Source organism: Trachemys scripta, chromosome 22, assembly GCF_013100865.1.
Source record: "Trachemys scripta elegans isolate TJP31775 chromosome 22, CAS_Tse_1.0, whole genome shotgun sequence".
Taxonomy (NCBI): Eukaryota; Metazoa; Chordata; order Testudines; family Emydidae; genus Trachemys; species Trachemys scripta.
In genome coordinates, this window is record NC_048319.1 from 12664366 (window position 1) to 12680900 (window position 16535).

Below are 16535 nucleotides of genomic sequence, written 5' to 3' on the forward strand. Positions count from 1 at the left end.
TGTCCTCTGGCTGGAACCGGCTGGTTAGGTCACTGGGTCCTCACTCTGCAGCCCCTTGTCCGCCCACTGGCCAGAACCGGCTGTGTCTCCTCAGCTGTGCCTCTGGGTCGCCAGGTCACCGGTCACTGGGGTATCCATCCTCCCGGCCATCGGCTGGGTCCCCAAGTCCTCTCTCCGGTCCTCTGCAAAACACACTCCCTCTCCCCTCACCTCGTTAAACCAGTAATACGCAGGGAAACTGAGTCCCACCCCCTCCGTATGCAAACCATTGAAACTCCACAGAAAACAAGAAACCCCCCCACTTTGTCACACATGTACAGTGAGAGGAGACCAGACAGCAGCTCTATGGTGATGACCAAGCTCTCCTCTCTCCTCTGGGATTTCCATGCAGGGGGCTGCTTTGAGCCCAGTCAGCCCTGCTCTTGTTCAGGGGCTGCGTGAGGTGCCCATGCCCCCCTCCCTGCCCTGTGTTACTTTGTTCAAACTTAAACCCCTCGGTGCAGAGGTCTCTGGGGGGGTGCAGCTGGCTGGTTCCATACCTGGATCTCTCACGCCTTCCCGCGCCTACGTCCCGTGCCAGTGCCTGTGAAGAAAGTGGCAGCAATGCCAGGAATCCAATCTCGGAGCAAAGTGGACCAGACCGAGAGCCCCCAGCAGCCTGCAGAGATGAAGCAGGGGGCGGCACTGGACGATCTAGGGGCATCTGGGCCTTTGGCAAATTTTGTCAAGTGTCACAAAACATTTGCCCTTGGTCTAAGCCCCCCGGGAGATCTCAGCTTGAAAAGCCACTGGGCCACCACTTGGCAGTCCTTGGACTTTCTCACCTCCCATGCCGGGGCTGCCCCAAGGTGGCTGGTGCGATGGGCTGCTGGGCTGGGCCCCACCCACTGCGCATGTCTCTTTGGGTGAAGGCATTTCCATGTGCTGCATCTCCCCTTCTCGCTGGCTGCAGCCCCCCTGCCCCGCTCTCCCCTCTGTGACTCTGGCCTCTGGCACCAGGCAGACAGCACGATGCTGTGGAGAGAGGCTGTGGGCTGGGGAATCAGGACACCTGACTTCCAGTCCTGCCTCTCCTGCAGACTTACTTGAATAGCCTTGGGCTGGTTTCGCCGCATCACCATGCCTCAGTTTCCCCACCTGTAAAGCAGAGGCAGCGGTGCTGTGAGGCCTGTGTGTAGAAGGCAGTGTTTAAGGATTAAACATTTCGATCCATTCTGTGCTCTCCTTCCACCCTTGGTGTCCCCTGCAGATGCCCGGGTTGGACCGACACCAAAGAAATGCCAGACAAAAGGCTCTGAAGCAACTAACTGAGAGTCAGGCTGAACGTCCGGGTTCCTGTAGCTGGTGCAGCAAGGAGCAGTGTGCTAGAAAAGAACAGGGACCCGGGTCCAGAAGCCGCAGCTGGCAAACCGAGGTTCAAATCCCCAAGGAAGCACTGTGAATTCCTGTCTGAAGCGTCTGGGATGGTTGTGTTTTTCCAAACCCTAAGAGCAGACCTTCGCTCTTCCATCTCAGAGGAAGGGGAAACGACAACAAGCGAGAACAAACGAAAAACCCTTCCCCAATCCTGAGTGACTGAGAGCACGGTGTGCATCTCCTCTGTAACACACTGCAGCAGCCCTGAGAACAAGATGGCTGCTGTGCTCCTCATGCAAGGGAGAGCGCCTGGAAATGTAAAGGTCTGGTACACAAAACAACTCCCAGCTGTGAACCCTCCTCGTTCAGCCGCCCAGCACGTCCCATGCACAGAAGGCTCTGGCTGCAGTGAGACTGTCTCTGGGTTTTACAGTCAAATGAGCCAGGCCCTGTGATACAACCACACGTCTGGTTCTATCTGATCTGGACTCAGAGACGAGCCATCTCCTGCCTCCATCTCTGGGTATTTATCTGGTGTCCCATTACCTGAGCACCTCGAGATCTTTCATCTAGGTATCCTCACAGCACCGCTCTGAGGCCATGCGCCTTTCACAGATGGGGAATCTGAGGCATGATGCCACTAAGTGACCTGCCCCGGGTCACACAGGGAGTTGGTTACAGGAAGTGTAACTAGGTCTCTGGCTAGCTCCCTAACCACTAGACAGTCTTTCCTCACCTGTCCTTTCCTTATGGCTGCCCAATGACGTTGGGGGCCCCCTGCCCTCCATGGAGATGCTGGCCGGAGATTCAATACGCTTCCCTCAGCCGGCGGAGCGGAAAGAGGCTAAGACAGAGCAAGGTGCTCGGGGGCAAAGGGAGACTTTGGCAAACAACCACAGCAGCGCGTGGAGCAGCCGGCAGCCGCTCCCCAGCTGTTTCCTGCGATTCCCAGGGAGCCCAGGACCTTTGGCTGCACTGCAGGGATATTCGGTTTCACGGTCATGCTCCAGCCCCAGAGCCCAAGCGAGGAAGGGTCGTTTCCCCCTCCCGGCTGGCGTACTCGGCCCGCTCCTCGCTGCCTTCCAGGCCCCGAACAGCCGGGACTCCTTTGGGAGGACGGGACGCTGCCTTCCGGAGCTCTGGCCCCAAACATGGAGCAGGCAGAGCCCAGCCCGCGGTCACAGGTACAGATGGTGCCGAAAAACGGAGAGCCAAGCCTCCAAGGGAGGGGCGTTCCCAGAGCCTTGGGCAGAGCTGTGCAGGGGACCTGCGCCCCTGGAGACGTTACCAGCACCCTGAGCTGACGAAAATCGCGTGTTCCTTTGGAATCCAGGTGTCAGGCCCGGGGGCTGCTGCCCCGGAGTCACTCCGCAGCAGGGGCACTGGGGCTCTTCACAGACCTTTTCTTCCGTTCTCTCGGCCTCCGTCCGTCGTGTGCCCTGTGCAGGTGGGCAAGCCAACACCTCCTCAGGCCTCCGGCTGCTCGTCTTGTCTCAGCCGCCCGCCCACTCAAGCCGGCCGGGTTTGCCCGCTGGCAGAGCCGAGGCCCGTTGAAGTCAATGGGAGGCCACCCCGGGCCCTCTGGCCAGAGCCCATGGGGGCAGCGTGCTCAGGAGTGGGTCTGTCAGGACAAGCGGGAGGCCCAGGTTGTTCCTCGCTCATCTTGCACAGCCCCGGGGCTTCCCAGTGCAGCCCACCACAGGCGCGGAAGGGACGTGCCAGGATCGCAGGCTGGGATTAAGGGGTCGGCTGCCTTTGCCCCACCAGCCAGCCTCTTGCCGAGCCCAGCTGGGAGCAGCCTCTCCAGGAAGCTGCCTGGGGCAGAGGTGTCTCAGAGGATCGTTTGCAGAGGCTGTGACGGACACGCTCTGATGTGCAGCCTAGCACACTCCCAAGCACTAGGGAGGAGTCCAGAGACCCGCCTGTCATATATTGAGATCAGATGGTAAACTGCTTGGAACAGGCATTGTCTTTTCATTGCACCGGGCACGGTGGGGGCTGGGCAGGATCAGGGCCGGGACTGTTTTTGCTCTGTGTCTGTACAGCGCCTAGCGTGGTGGGGGCAGGGTCAGGGCAGGGACTGTGTTTGCTCTGTGTCTGTACAGCGCCTAGCGCAGTTGGGGCAGGGTCNCAGCGCCTAGCGTGGTGGGGGCAGGTTCGGGGTAGGGACTGTGTTTGCTCTGTGTCTGTACAGTGCCTAGCGCGGTGGGGGCTGGGTGGGGCAGGGACCATGTTTGTTCTGTGTCTGTACAGCGCCTAGCGCGGTGGGGGCAGGGTCAGGGCAGGGACTGTGTTTGTTCTGTGTCTGTACAGCGCCTAGCGCGGTGGGGGCAGGGTCAGGGCAGGGACTGTGTTTGTTCTGTGTCTGTACAGCGCCTAGCACGGTGGGGGCAGGGTCGGGGTAGGGACTGTGTTTGCTCTGTGTCTGTACAGCGCCTAGCGTGGTGGGGGCAGGTTCGGGGTAGGGACTGTGTTTGTTCTGTGTCTGTACAGCGCCTAGCGCGGTGGGGGCAGGGTCGGGGCTGGGGCTGCTGTGCACTACCACAGTCCAAATTAGTAGCACTAATTAATCATCTGCCCTCACTTGCACTGTGAAGGGGCCTGAGGCTCAGAGGATCTGGGCAACAGGAACTGCCAGAGACCTCTCAGGATCAGGCCCTGCATGACAGGGGGATAAGACCCAGGGATAAGTGCAAAGTTGCCGGTAAATAGTAGCTAATTCCACCTCCTAGCTATGGCAGCCGTGGCCCTGTCTGCGCTGTCGCTGGTACCCATTGGCGCCCCGTAGCTATGGCAGCCATGCCCACTTCCCACAACCTCACACGGACCCCTGCATTTGGAGACCCCTTTACTGCAGTGGATGAAACCCCGACCCCAGCCCCTCGCAGCTGGTGCTACCAGCTAGCACCTTTTCGATTGCATTCTGCTCACCGGAGGGTTCGCTGCGCTGACCTGAGTGATTATGCGGCAGCACGCCTGGTGCTGATACTACATGTTCCACCCCAGAGGCAGCTGCAATTGAGTGATTCCTGTTTAGTTATAGTTGGTGAAGGTTGCTCCGGTGCCCTCGGTCACCCCCTGAACCATACCGGGGGGAGGCAGGGAGGTGCATTTTGTCCTGTTCGTCTGGTTGAGTTCTAAGTTGGCAGGGACTCTGAATTCAGTGACACCCGCGGAGCCGGGGCCCGGTGCGCCATCCAGCCAGCGGAGATCACAGCCCAGAACAAGCATTTCACAGGAGCTGAGCCTTATCCGCTCTGGAGGTGCAGGCTGGGCGGCGTCTGTGCCAGGCTGACTGCCCAGCCCTGGTGGACTCTGATGCCCTGCTCTGCCCGCTCAGGTTGCACTACAGCCGGGCGCTGACTCTGCACCCCATGGCCCCGTTTTGCCTCCTGGGGTCCTAGGGGGACGCTCAGACTCTCTGCTGAGGCTGCCAGCAAGCGGGGGGGGGGCTAATTGCTCCTATTTGTGTGCTCCCCTGGGCAGGGCTCAGGCCTGTAGGCTGCAGGGAAGGGGCCAAGCCCCCCCAGATCCCAGCAGAGGCTCTGGGAAGGGGGAAGGTCACTCTCCGTGACAGCGTTTCTCTCCCCTGAAGGTCCGGTGGTCAGGGCAAAGCTCCCCCGCCAGGAGGCTGCTGCATTCAGGGAGCACATGTCCAAAGCCAGTGACGCTCTGGCGTGACCCACAGCACCAGGCTCCCTCCTCCTCCCCCCATGGGCCCAGCTGCAGCAGCCGTGGCCAGACGCTGGTCTGTGTGGTTACTGGAGTCATCCCTAGCAGCCCCATTGCCGTACAGCCCCATGAACTGGCTGTACTTATCTCCCCAACCCGGCACCTGCATTTAACCTTCACTCCCCCCATGGGGCAGGCAGGGCTGGGATCCCTACAGTACAGGCGGGGAACTGAGGCCCAGAGAAGCCACGTGACTTGTCCGAAGGCCCCATAGCAGAGCAGGGACTTCAATCCAGGTCTCCCCAGTCCTAGCCTAGCACCCCAACCATCAGACCACTCTCCCCCACCCAGCAAGCTGACTCTCCTTGCAGAGGGGGAACTGAGAGAGACTCCCACTGGGAGCCTTCGGCAGCACTGGGAATTGGACCCCACCTCTCTGCGGGGTCCCTGACTGGTGCCTTTATCACAAAGCCATGCGGGGGCCTGGTCCGCATCCCCTTCCCTGTGAGCAGCTTCCCAGCCCCTCCGGGGGGGGGCGGGGGGCAAAGGCCAGGCTGGGTGCAGGGCTGGGTGGACCACAGCTCCCAGCAACCCCTGGGCAGCTGTCACGGGAGGTCCCTCGGGCCCAGCCAACAGGAAGTGACAGGCGGAGGAAGGGGCAATGCCTATTCTGTTCTGCAGTGCATCATTCTTCATTTCATATTGGCATCAGTTCCTCCTAACCCAACGCGTTCGGCCTTCCTCTTGTATTCGGAAAGCTCATCAGCCCTGCAGTGCGGCCTAGTGCGCAGAGGCCAGGACACCTGGGTTCTTGTCCCGAATCTGCCACCAACTTGCTGGGCAGTCTTGGCCTGGCTCGTTTAACTTCTCAGTGCCTCAGTTTCCCTGTTTATAGTACAGTTCAGCTGTCTCCTAAGGTTGCTGAGAAAAGCTAATTAATATTTGCTTTGAGATCTACGGACGAAAGCGGCTGGACAAGTGGCAAGAATTACAAATAGCCTTTTATTAATCATTAGTAAATGATGAGCAGCAATCGATTTCCTCCCCCATAATCAATTATGGTCAAATGGATTCAAAGTGGCAGAGCCTGGCACGCTCACGTGGATTTCGGGGGCTAAGTGCTTTGTTCCAGGTGCTGTAACAGCCTCGGAGGACGTTTGTGCCTGGCTTTGTAGCAGGTTGAACCTTGCTCAGGATCGCGTGTGGCCAGAAGCCATGTCTGGTCATTGTGTTTCAGAGGGTTGGCCCATGCAGCCGGGATCTGACCCAATGTGGGAAGCAGATTGTGTGAATGATGCTATCCTGAGATCTCCAAGCGCTTTCTAAAGCTGGGTGGGGGGAAGAATCAGCAGCATCTTACAGGCCGGGAAGAGTGCGAAGGGACACGACTCGCCCCAAGTCGGTGTTCGAGCTGAGAATTACCTCAGGCCTCCGGGTTCCCAGCCCTGTGCTCTAACCAGAAGGCCGCACAGCCTGCTGCTGTCACCCTGCTGTGTAACAGGCCTGAACTAACCTCCGGCTCTGAACTCTGGCAATCCAGAGTTGAACGTTGCTGTTCTGGAGAAAGCCCTTGGCTGCTAAACCAGTGATTTAATACAGACCAGATTATTGTCTGTTTCTCTTCAGTGCTGGCCCTCCTGGGACCCGACTGCTGTCTCCAGCGCCCGCCTCTCTGAGGCTGGAGCCTGGACCAGACGGTGCCTGGAGATTCACACGGCCAAGGCTGCGTGAAAGCTCTGAGTCACGCAGGGAACGGGGTGGTTGGCAGAGAGCACCTGTGGGTGAGGGGGATATAAGCACGGGTCAAATAATGGTCCATCTAGCCCAGCATCCTGCCTTCCGACAGAGGCCAGGGCCATTATCCAGTGATCCATCCCCTGCCGTCCAGTCCCCGCGCCTGGCAGTCAGAGGTTCAGGGACACCCGGAGTGTAGTGTTGGCAGCACCATAGCTGCACGAATGCCAGCCCCGTGCCCCCCCTGGCCCGAATGCCAGCCCCGTGCCCTCCCTATCCCGAACGCCAGCCCCATGCCCTCCCCAGCCCGAACGCCAGCTCCATGCCCTCCCCAGCCCGAACGCCAGCCCCGTACCCTCCCTATCCCGAACACCGGCCTTACCCCGCGAGCTCTCTCCCAGAACAGAGTTGAGACCCTGCATTCTAGAGTTCCAGGTTCTTTCTCTCCCCTAGGTGCTTGGAGGGGAAGCAGGTTAGCAGCTCGCCTCCTTTGCTCCCACCGTGCCCGCGGGCTGTTACTCCGCGGGTGCTGGGGAGTGAGGGGGAGGGGAGTCTGACGAGTGAGGTAACGTGGTGACGGTTGAACCTCAAACGATCAAGAGAACTTTGCTTTGGGCAACGTGGGCTAGTGGGCCCAGCACAGGGCAAGGCGCCAGGAGCACCTGAGTTCTAATCCAGGCTTCGCAACTGACTCACTGTGTGTTCTTATGTGAGTCCCTTTGCCTCAGTTTCCTCATCTGTAACTCATGGATGATGCTTCCCTCTCTAGCAGGAATGAGGCGGCTTCAGTCTATCTGGGCAGGGCTCTGAAATCTCTGCCGGGAAAAGGCCACAAAAGAGTTAAAAAATACATGCTAATTCTGCTCCCACTGAAGTCAAACAGCAGCTGTGTCAGCGGGAGCAGGATCGGGCCCCGTTTCTACAAAAGCAGCACCCTGCAAGCTGGCCTGTTTCCCCAGATCTCTTGGGCTCTATAAAACGGGGTTGGACATGGCCCAAGGACAGGATCTCCTGCCAGATTCCTGGCCGGAAATGCCACGAGAACAGCCTTTCTGTGGTATTTCAGCACGGCTGTCTCCGAGCCCAGCAGAAACTCAGCAGCGCAAATGAAAAACAACAGAGGAGAAGTTAACCAAACTTTTGCCGAACTTCAGGAACGGGCCGGTTTGAGTTCGAGGCGCAGGGTGGCCCAGTGTGTTCTCCTGTCCCCAGTTGTTCGGCGCTGTAATGAACTGGCTAGGGTGAGTGTGTTTGTGCATCGCTGCCCTCTCCTGGACGGAACCGGAGGTGCTCGGTGTGTGCCATATGCCCTATACTGGTGTCTGGTGCCCGAGATCAGCCTTTAGCTCCAGTGGCATGGCTGGGGGAGCTGTGGTTTCAGAGCAGGAGGCGCTGAGTTCTCTCTCTGCTCTTGAGAAGGATCCAGCTAGCAGCTGGTCCCAGCTGTGAAGTCCTGGCTGGGAGATGTGGGGGGGACGACGACGAGGGGGTTACTGGGGCCAGGCATTGGTGTGTTCTCACCTGCAGCTCCTGCTGTGATTGTTCAGGTCTAAAGAGAGACAAGGCAATAGTTGGTGGAGCAGGCTGGGCTCTGAGCCGTCCTTCTGCTGGGCGGGGAGGCAAGCTCAGCGGGGCCAGGCCGCGGCCAGCAAAGGAAGAACAGTTCTGGGGGGAGAGTTTGGTATTTGCTGGCTCAGAGCATGGCTGGGCTAGGCTGCGCTGGGCTGTCTGTTACACTCAGACCTAGAGGCCTTGACAAGATGGGGCCTTGCTGAGCTGGGCGCTGCACAGACACGGTGAGAGACAGGCCCTGCCCCAGAGAGCTCATGGTCCAGCTAGAGAGCTCGGGCAAAGGTAGGAGGGGAAACTGAGGCACAGAGGGGGGAAGGGATGTGCCCAGGCTCATCCAGCAGGTCAGTAGCAGAGCCAGGAATAGATCCAGGGCTCCGGTCTCCCCTACCAATGCCCGTCTTTCTCTCCGTTCTCTTCTGCACCGCCCCCGTGTAGCCCCGCAATGCACGACCCAAACCATTCCTGTCTGTCTGTCCCTCTTGCCCATATGTATTTACACTGTGAGCGCTTTGGGGCAGGGACTGTCTTTCTATTCAATCTTTGTACAGTGCCTAGCGCAGTGAGGACCTGGGCCAGGGTGGGGCTCCAGGCGCTACCGTAATACACCTAATAGATAATGTACAGTGCCTAGTGCAGTGAGAACCTGGGCCAGGGTGGGGCTCCAGGCGCTACCATAATATACCTAATAGATAATGTACAGCACCTAGCACAGTGGGGACCCGGGCCATGGCTGGAGCTGCTAAACACGACAGGGATACCAATAATATCTTAACTACACTTTTTATCTTCCTAGCTACTGCACCAAACCAAGCTGTCACTGCCCCTCCTTCTCTCGAGGAGCCTGGGTTTGCTTAGGGATTTTAACCACCCCCTGGGGCGTCACACAGCCCAGCCCTGCAGCAGAAGGCCATCTCACGGCGCCTGCCCAGTTGTTTGCGCGTCCCCCCGGAACATCTGTATTTATGGCACATGAATTGGTCCCTTGTCCGGCCTGGCCACTAAGGCAGATTAAGTGTATGTGACATCTTTGTGCAGCGGAGATAATCTGGGAGGGAGGGAAAGTTGTCCGAGTGGCTGATCGGATTTCAGGAGCTGCCCCAGCAGATCCCTGCTTAATCCCGGCGCAGAAATCAGCCTTTTGGGGCCACGGGGCTTCTTCCCTGGACCAGTCACCAGTGCAAGGGGATGGGGGGTCAGCAGCAGCCCTGTGAATAGAGAATGCAGCAGAAACTGGAGCTGGGACCCGTCTTAATAAGCAATAGGGCGCCTGGGAGAACAAGGGCCAGTCTATACTGGGCCCCAGAACTGCGGCTATGGGGGAGTTTGAAGGAAACTCCTCTAGGCAGGGGCTGTTCCCGTGGAGTTGTGGCGGGGGCCCGGTCCTGACTGGGCCCCTGAGCGCTGCTGTATTAGAAATAGCACTCAGCGCGCCGGAGCAGGATGGAGCCGTCACTTCTGCCGAGCTGATGCCCCGTTTGGGATTTTGTGGGACTTGGCCAGATCCCCGGAAGGAGTTTGTTCATAGTGAAAAAAGAAAATCTTTATGTGTTGTGTGTGTGTCGGAGCAGGAGGGGCCAGACCTGGGGCTTGGATCAGATCTTCAGGGTCGAGATATATTGACAGAGCTGGGGCAGGGGGCAGCCCAGAACTGGGATAGCAGGGGGCTGCAGGTCGGGAGTGAGGGGCACTGGCAGAGCGGGGGGGTTCTAAGGACTGGACTAATGGGAGCTACAGGGCAGGGTTGTGGGGCACGGAAAGAGCTTGTCCTGCCCCTGCCTGCATTGCCCAATGGTTCCTCCCGCATTGCTTTTCCCCAGGGTGTCCCCTCACCTGCCTCCCACCCCCCGGACGGCCTTGTCACAGCGACCTGCCACTGCTGAGGAAAGCAGGGGGTGGTCCCCATCTCTGCTGCTCCTTCAGCCCTTGAGAGTGGGCGCTGGAGAGCCAGGCGAGGGGCAGCCCAGAGAGCGGGGCACGGCCTAGGCAGCCCCTGCTGTCTCCACCTCCTCCCAGCCCTACCGGCTGCAGGCTGGCCAGGCCATGTCTGGGGCGAGGCTGGGCACCCCTGCGCTCGGGGGGGAATGGGGCAGCTCCCTCGCCCGCCTGGGTTGGCCTGGGATCAGCTGATGGGCAGTGCGGTGCCTATGTTAGCCCCTGTGCCTGACGCTGCAGAGGGGCACTGGCTGCCCAAGGGGGTTGGGAACCGGTTATGGGGCCTCTGGGGCAGGGTGGGTGGCGGTACCCGGATGCTGTCCCCAGGGGGGCGCGGTGGGGTGGCCTGCATGTGACACGAGCCCGCTGGACCTCAGTCCAGCTCCCTCCTACGCAGGGGTCCCACAGAGCCCACCTCCCTAACTGGCCCCTTCTCAGGGCCCTGAAGGATCAAACAGGCCCTGGAGTCTGAGCTCCCGGGTGTGGGGAGTGCGGGCAGTGAGCCCTGGGCACCGGGTTCAGCACCTCGCCAGAGCTAAAATCACTTGCCAAAGCTCCAGGGAGTTGTAATTTGGAGTGCCCGAGTGGGGGGGGGGGGTCACAGCCTTGCCAAGAGGACACAGTTATGGAGAGAGCCGGGCAGCACGGGGGGGGGGGGGACGTGGTGAGCTCAGCCCCTCTCGCCAGTGCCCCCCAGTGTCCATCCCGCAGGAGCAGGGCAAGCCCATGTCCTCCAGCCTCCTGGGTCTTCACTAGACACTCACCGCCCGCCCCTACCGCTAGGCCAAGGGGCCTCAGAACAATCAACCCTCCGCCAGGTTTGATGGTCAGAGGGATGAGCTGCAAACAGAGGTGCCCTGTGAGTGAGCAGGAATGCCTCTGAGTGTTTAAGGAGAGGTGCCCACAGTGGGTGCGTAAGGAGCGGAGCCCGTGTTGGGTGTGTAAGGAGAAGTACCCATAGTAGGTATGTAAGGAGAGGCGCCCATAGTGGGTGTGTAAGGAAAGGTTCAAGTGGAGGGTGTGTAAGGACAGGTGCCCATGGCAGGTGTATAAGGAAAGGTGCCCCTGGTNGTGGGTGTATAAAGAGGTGCCCATGGTGGGTGTGTAAGGAAAGGTGCCCACAATGGGTGTGTAAGGAGAGGTGCCCACAGTGGGTGTGTAAGGAGGTGCCCATGGTGTGTGTGTGAGGAGAGGTGCCCATGGTGTGTGTGTAAGGAGGTGCCCATGGCATGTGTGTGAGGAGAGGTGCCCACGGTGGGTGTGTAAGGAGGTGCCCGTTCTTTGAGAGAGGCCCTGCAGGTATAGGTCAGAGCTCCCCTTGGCAGCACGAGTCCCCTCCACTCCCCTGTCCACTGGGTTCCGGTTCGTTTTCCCTCCCTGCCTTGGAGGCCTGGACTGGAGTGGGGGGTCCCTGGCTGTGGGCACAGGTGGGTCATGGCCATGGTGAGCTGGGGTGGGGGGTCCCTGGCTGTGGGCACAGGTGGGTCAGGGCCAGGGTGAGCCGGGGTGGGGGGTCCCCAGTCTGGGACTAGCTGATCATGCCGTGGGGTCACTTAGGGCAGGTCATTTGGCCTGGGGGCTGCGGGATCTGCCCCAGCTCAAACAGGCTCTGTCCCAGCACCGGGCTGTCCGCATGCAGCCCTGGACTATCCCCACTGGCTTCCCAGATTCCCCGTCTCACCAGCCGCACACGCCGGGTGTCCCCAGTCAGCGAACCCCCAGCTCTATGCAGAGCGGGATGCTGACGAGACCCTAGGTCCTGCCCCTGGGCCTGTGCCGCCCATGCCGAGCAGAGCGCTGGCTCCCACCCTGCCCCCAACACGACCCTGGGAGGAGATGGGCCGAATGGCTCCATGTCCATCGTCTCAGCGGCTCTGCAACTGAGGCACTTGGCTTGCTGCTAAGAAGACACTTTTTTGGTCTTGCTGCCCTGGCTCCCTGTTCAATTTTTATTTGTTTTCATTGCCCACCCCCGGTACAGTCAGGCGGGGATCTGGGAGCCCAGCTGAGCTTCCCCCTTCACCAATCAGTGCTGGTCAGAAGGGCCTGCAGGTCCCTTCCTGCAGGCCGGGGTGACTCCCTGTAGCCTTCCAATTCTCTGCTTGGAATGACTGGGGCTGGAATGAGGGGCGCTGGGGGGCTGCTGCCCCCCTTTAGAATAATAGACTATCAGGGTTGGAAGAGACCTCAGGAGGTATCTAATCCAACCCCCTGCTCAAAGCAGGACCAACCCCAACTAAATCATCCCAGCCAGGGCTTTGTCAAGCCTGACCTTAAAAACCTCTAAGGATGGAGATTCCACCACCTTCCTAGGGAACCCATTCCAGTGTTTCACCACCCTCCTAGTGAAATAGTGTTTCCTAATATCCAACCTAGACCTCCCCCACTGCAACTTGAGACCATTACTCCTTGTTCTGTCATCTGCCACCACTGAGAACAGCCGAGCTCCATCCTCTTTGGAACCCCCTTCAGGAGAGGGATAGCTCAGTGGTTTGAGCATTGGCCTGCTAAACCCATGGTTTTGAGTTCAATCCTTGAGAGGGCCATTTAGGGAACGGAGGTAAAAAAAAATCTGTCTGGGGATTAGTCCTGCTTTGAGCAGAGGGTTGGACTAGATGACCTCCTGAGGTCCCTTCCAACCCTGATATTCTATGAAATCTAGTTGAAGGCTGCTATCAAATCCCCCCTCGCTCTTCTCTTCTGCAGACTAAATAACCCCAGTTCCCTCATGTGCCCCAACCCCCTGATCATTTTTGTTGCTCTCCACTGGACTCTCTCCAATTTGTCCACATCCCTTGGGGGGCCCAAAACTGGACACAATACTCCAGGTGTGGCCTCACCAGTGCCGAATAGAGGGGGAAATCACTTCCCTAGGTCTGTTGGCAGGTAGTTATAACAAATTTTGAATACATGGTTTCTAGCCAGCACCCCTGCTTGGGACACCCCCGTTTCTCGTGGCCATGGCCGTGGGCAACAGGGTCTGTGGATGACGCCCCAGGAGGAGCGGACTCCGGCCCTTTCTCCCTTTTCTGGGGTAGCTGTGCTGGAACCCAAAGCCAGGAAAGCTGCGTTAGTCACCTGGGCCAGCAGCCCCGGCCTAGGACACCCCCAGGAGGCGGAGGGTGATGGGAGGAAAGGGCCGTTTTTTTTCAAACACTCATTTTTCAGAGCAGAACCACAGTCCAAAGAAAAATAATTTTTCAACGGCTTTCCAAATTCTTGGGCAAAACTGCTGCTTCTCACAGTTCTTGTGTTTTCTTAAAAGCCACGGGGACGGATCCTTGCGTTCTCTTATGCCGCCGTAGCGCTGCTGCTCGCCGTCGAGCTGCCCCCACTTTACGCCGGGCCGGCGAGGGAAGGATCTTGCCCCCGAGTGAGGGAGGGAGCAGCTCCGGTTGTGGTTAGCAGCCTCCTGCCATGCGATCGTGCTGAGCGGAGATTCTGCGCTGCAGAGCGACTCAAGGAAAACATTGCCGGAGTGCTGCCAGAGCAGAGCTGGCTTGGCACGCGGGGCTTTTCCTGATGCAATCCCAATTAGCCTTAATCGGAGCCATATTCAAAGCAGTCAGCGCGCCCAAAATGTCAGGGAGGTCTGGCACGAAGAACCTGCTGCCTCTTGGGTTTCATCTCAGTTCTAAATCGGGGGGGGGGATTTTTCCTTCCTTCGCACACACGCAAAGGCGGCTGGGAACCTGGCATGGGTGTTTTGTAATGGCAGGTGGTCCTGCTACAGCGCTCCTTTCCCCGCTCCTAGTAACCACCTTCCGGCACTTCCCCCCAAGCCACGAAATGGGGAAATCGGGTACGGAGGGGACGTGCTTTTCTTGGTTTTGTTCTTGGACGGACTCTCTGGGAAACACTAGCCAAGTGGAAAACGACCGTCAGAGCGTGACTCACTCTTTGGAGCGGGGGCTGGGCCAGAAGTGGGGTGACTGGGGCGTTCCCTGGATGGGCCTGCTGGTCACGTGGCCGCTGGGCAGCGTCGGGTCTGGGAAAGGGGCCACTGGGCCTGGACCCCTTTGGCCCTGTGCATGGGCTGGCCCATGTTCCCTGGCAGGCAGCACGTGGGCTCACTCATGCAGGTGGGCACAGAGACCCAGCCTGGGTGCTTCTGATCTCAGAATCGAATTCAACCTGGGCTCAGGAATCCAGTCTGCCGGCTCTTCATCGCCGGGCGCAGGTTTCATCAGAGGCTGGCATACACCGGGCACGGCCGTGGGGCAGTCTGAGCCTGGCTTGCTGGACCGTCAGGGCGAGAGGGGAGGGGAGGGGGTTCGTTTAGGCAGTTGAAGCCTCTACAGTCGCCGGCCGCTGGTGAGCCAAGCCCAGCCCCGCTCTCCACAGCACCTGGCAACGCAGGTTCCCGCTGTGCTGGCCATGGTGTGTGTGTGGGGGGGGGGATCCAGACTCTCCTCACCCCCACCCCCCAGGCCTAAGTCTGGTGTAAGCTCAGGGATTACTCCAAAGAAGACAGAGGGCTCCCCCACCCCATGGCGGGAGCAGGCCCAAAGCGGGGCACAGGAGCTCCAGGCTGGGCAGCAAAGGGTCTGAGCTCCTAGCGGGCGACCCTACCGCCCCAGGGGACACACCCCGACCCCCTGGCAATGCCCTCGCTGCCAGGCCGGGCCCCGCCGGGGGCCGCCCATTTGTGTCCATTAAACAGGGAGGATGATGAACGTGCAATAATTCGCTTTATCAAATGGCTGCAGCAAAATTCCCCGGGTGGGATCCCCAAGGCACCAGTTCCACCCCCCCACACACACACCTCTTCACACCCCAGGGACTAGCATGGCCCTGCTAGGACGCACACATGCTGGGAAGAGAGCTCAGGAATCCAGACCCCCCGACTCTCCTCCCAAAGCTGGAAACAGAACCCAGGAGTCCTGGCTCCCAGCCTGCCCTGCTCTAACCACTAGACACCACTCCCCTTGTATCCAGCAGCCCTGAGTCCCAGGTCCCCAGTGGAGGCCAGTGCTTAGAGTAGTAGGAAGCCAGAGTAGGACTCCTGGGTTCTATTCCCAGTTCGGTCAGAGAACCCAGGAGTCCTGTCTCTCGGTCCCCAAGCTCTAACCGCTAGATTCCCCTTCTTTTCCATAGCTGGGAAGAGAACCCAGGAGTCCTGATGCCCAGCTGCTCCCCTCAATACTATGTTATGTTCCCACGGAACCATGGGCCCTACAGACTCCCCCTGTGCATGGTGCCCCCCGTGGTCCTGCCTGTCTGTGCGTCTGTCCTGACGGCCCGACCTGTCTGCTTGCTCCTGCAGGATGAGTTCCATCCGTTCATCGAGGCGCTGCTCCCCCACGTCCGGGCCTTCGCCTACACGTGGTTCAACCTGCAGGCCCGCAAGCGCAAGTACTTCAAGAAGCACGAGAAGAGGATGACGAAGGACGAGGAGAGGGCGGTGAAGGATGAGCTGCTGAACGAGAAGCCCGAGGTCAAGCAGAAGTGGGCGTCCCGGCTGCTGGCCAAGCTACGCAAGGACATCCGGCCCGAGTTCCGGGAGGACTTTGTGCTCTCCATCACGGGCAAGAAGCCCTCATGCTGCGTCCTCTCCAACCCCGACCAGAAGGGCAAGATGCGGCGCATCGACTGCCTGCGCCAAGCCGACAAGGTGTGGCGCTTGGACCTGGTCATGGTGATCCTCTTCAAGGGCATCCCGCTGGAGAGCACGGACGGGGAGCGGCTGGTCAAGGCGGCCCAGTGCACCAACCCCATCCTGTGCGTCCAGCCCCACCACATCAGCGTCTCCGTCAAGGAGCTCGACCTCTACCTGGCCTACTTCGTCCGAGAGAGAGGTAGGCGCCGTCCGGGGCTGGGTTTGCATTGCATTGCCGCCTGGCACTGCGGGAGGGGACGGGGCTGTGCCCAGAGGCCATCCCCAGCTGGCAGGAATCCAGGCCCAGTTCTTCCCTGTTTGGGGGACTTTGACCTGCAAAGATGAACCTGGAAACCAACTCGCCCCCAATTCTCTGTCTCAGGGACCGGTGCCCCAGCCACCCAACTCCCTGCCAGCTGCCCGGATCCTCAGTCCCTCCCCACTCCCACCAAATGCGGCACAGCCCCCAACCCTGCTCCTTTTCCTGGGGTCTCCCACAATGTAAGCCTTGGTGTAAATGCCAGCCTGGGTGTGCCATCTCCTGCCCATCTGGAATGGATCCTGGCTGTTGGGTGGTTTTGTCCTTGGTGAGTTGCCAGAGGTGGCTGTATGTCAGTGGTGGGGCGGGAGCAGGGCGGTTGTGTGCAGTCTTGGGGTCCTTCGGAATGCG

At 59.6% G+C, this 16535-nt stretch overlaps 1 protein-coding gene across 2 annotated transcripts in view; it reads left to right on the forward strand.

Moving 5' to 3' along the window:
- The window catches only part of NFIC (nuclear factor I C), a 58326-nt gene extending 42101 nt beyond the window's left edge, over positions 1-16225 (forward strand). For both annotated transcript variants that reach the window (XM_034755318.1, XM_034755317.1), the window contains exon 2: positions 15533-16225. In XM_034755318.1, coding sequence (XP_034611209.1) covers positions 15533-16210 — 678 coding nt within the window. In that variant the 3' untranslated portion in view covers positions 16211-16225. The remainder of the gene's footprint in view (positions 1-15532) is intronic.
- The last annotated feature ends 310 nt before the right edge of the window (positions 16226-16535 follow it).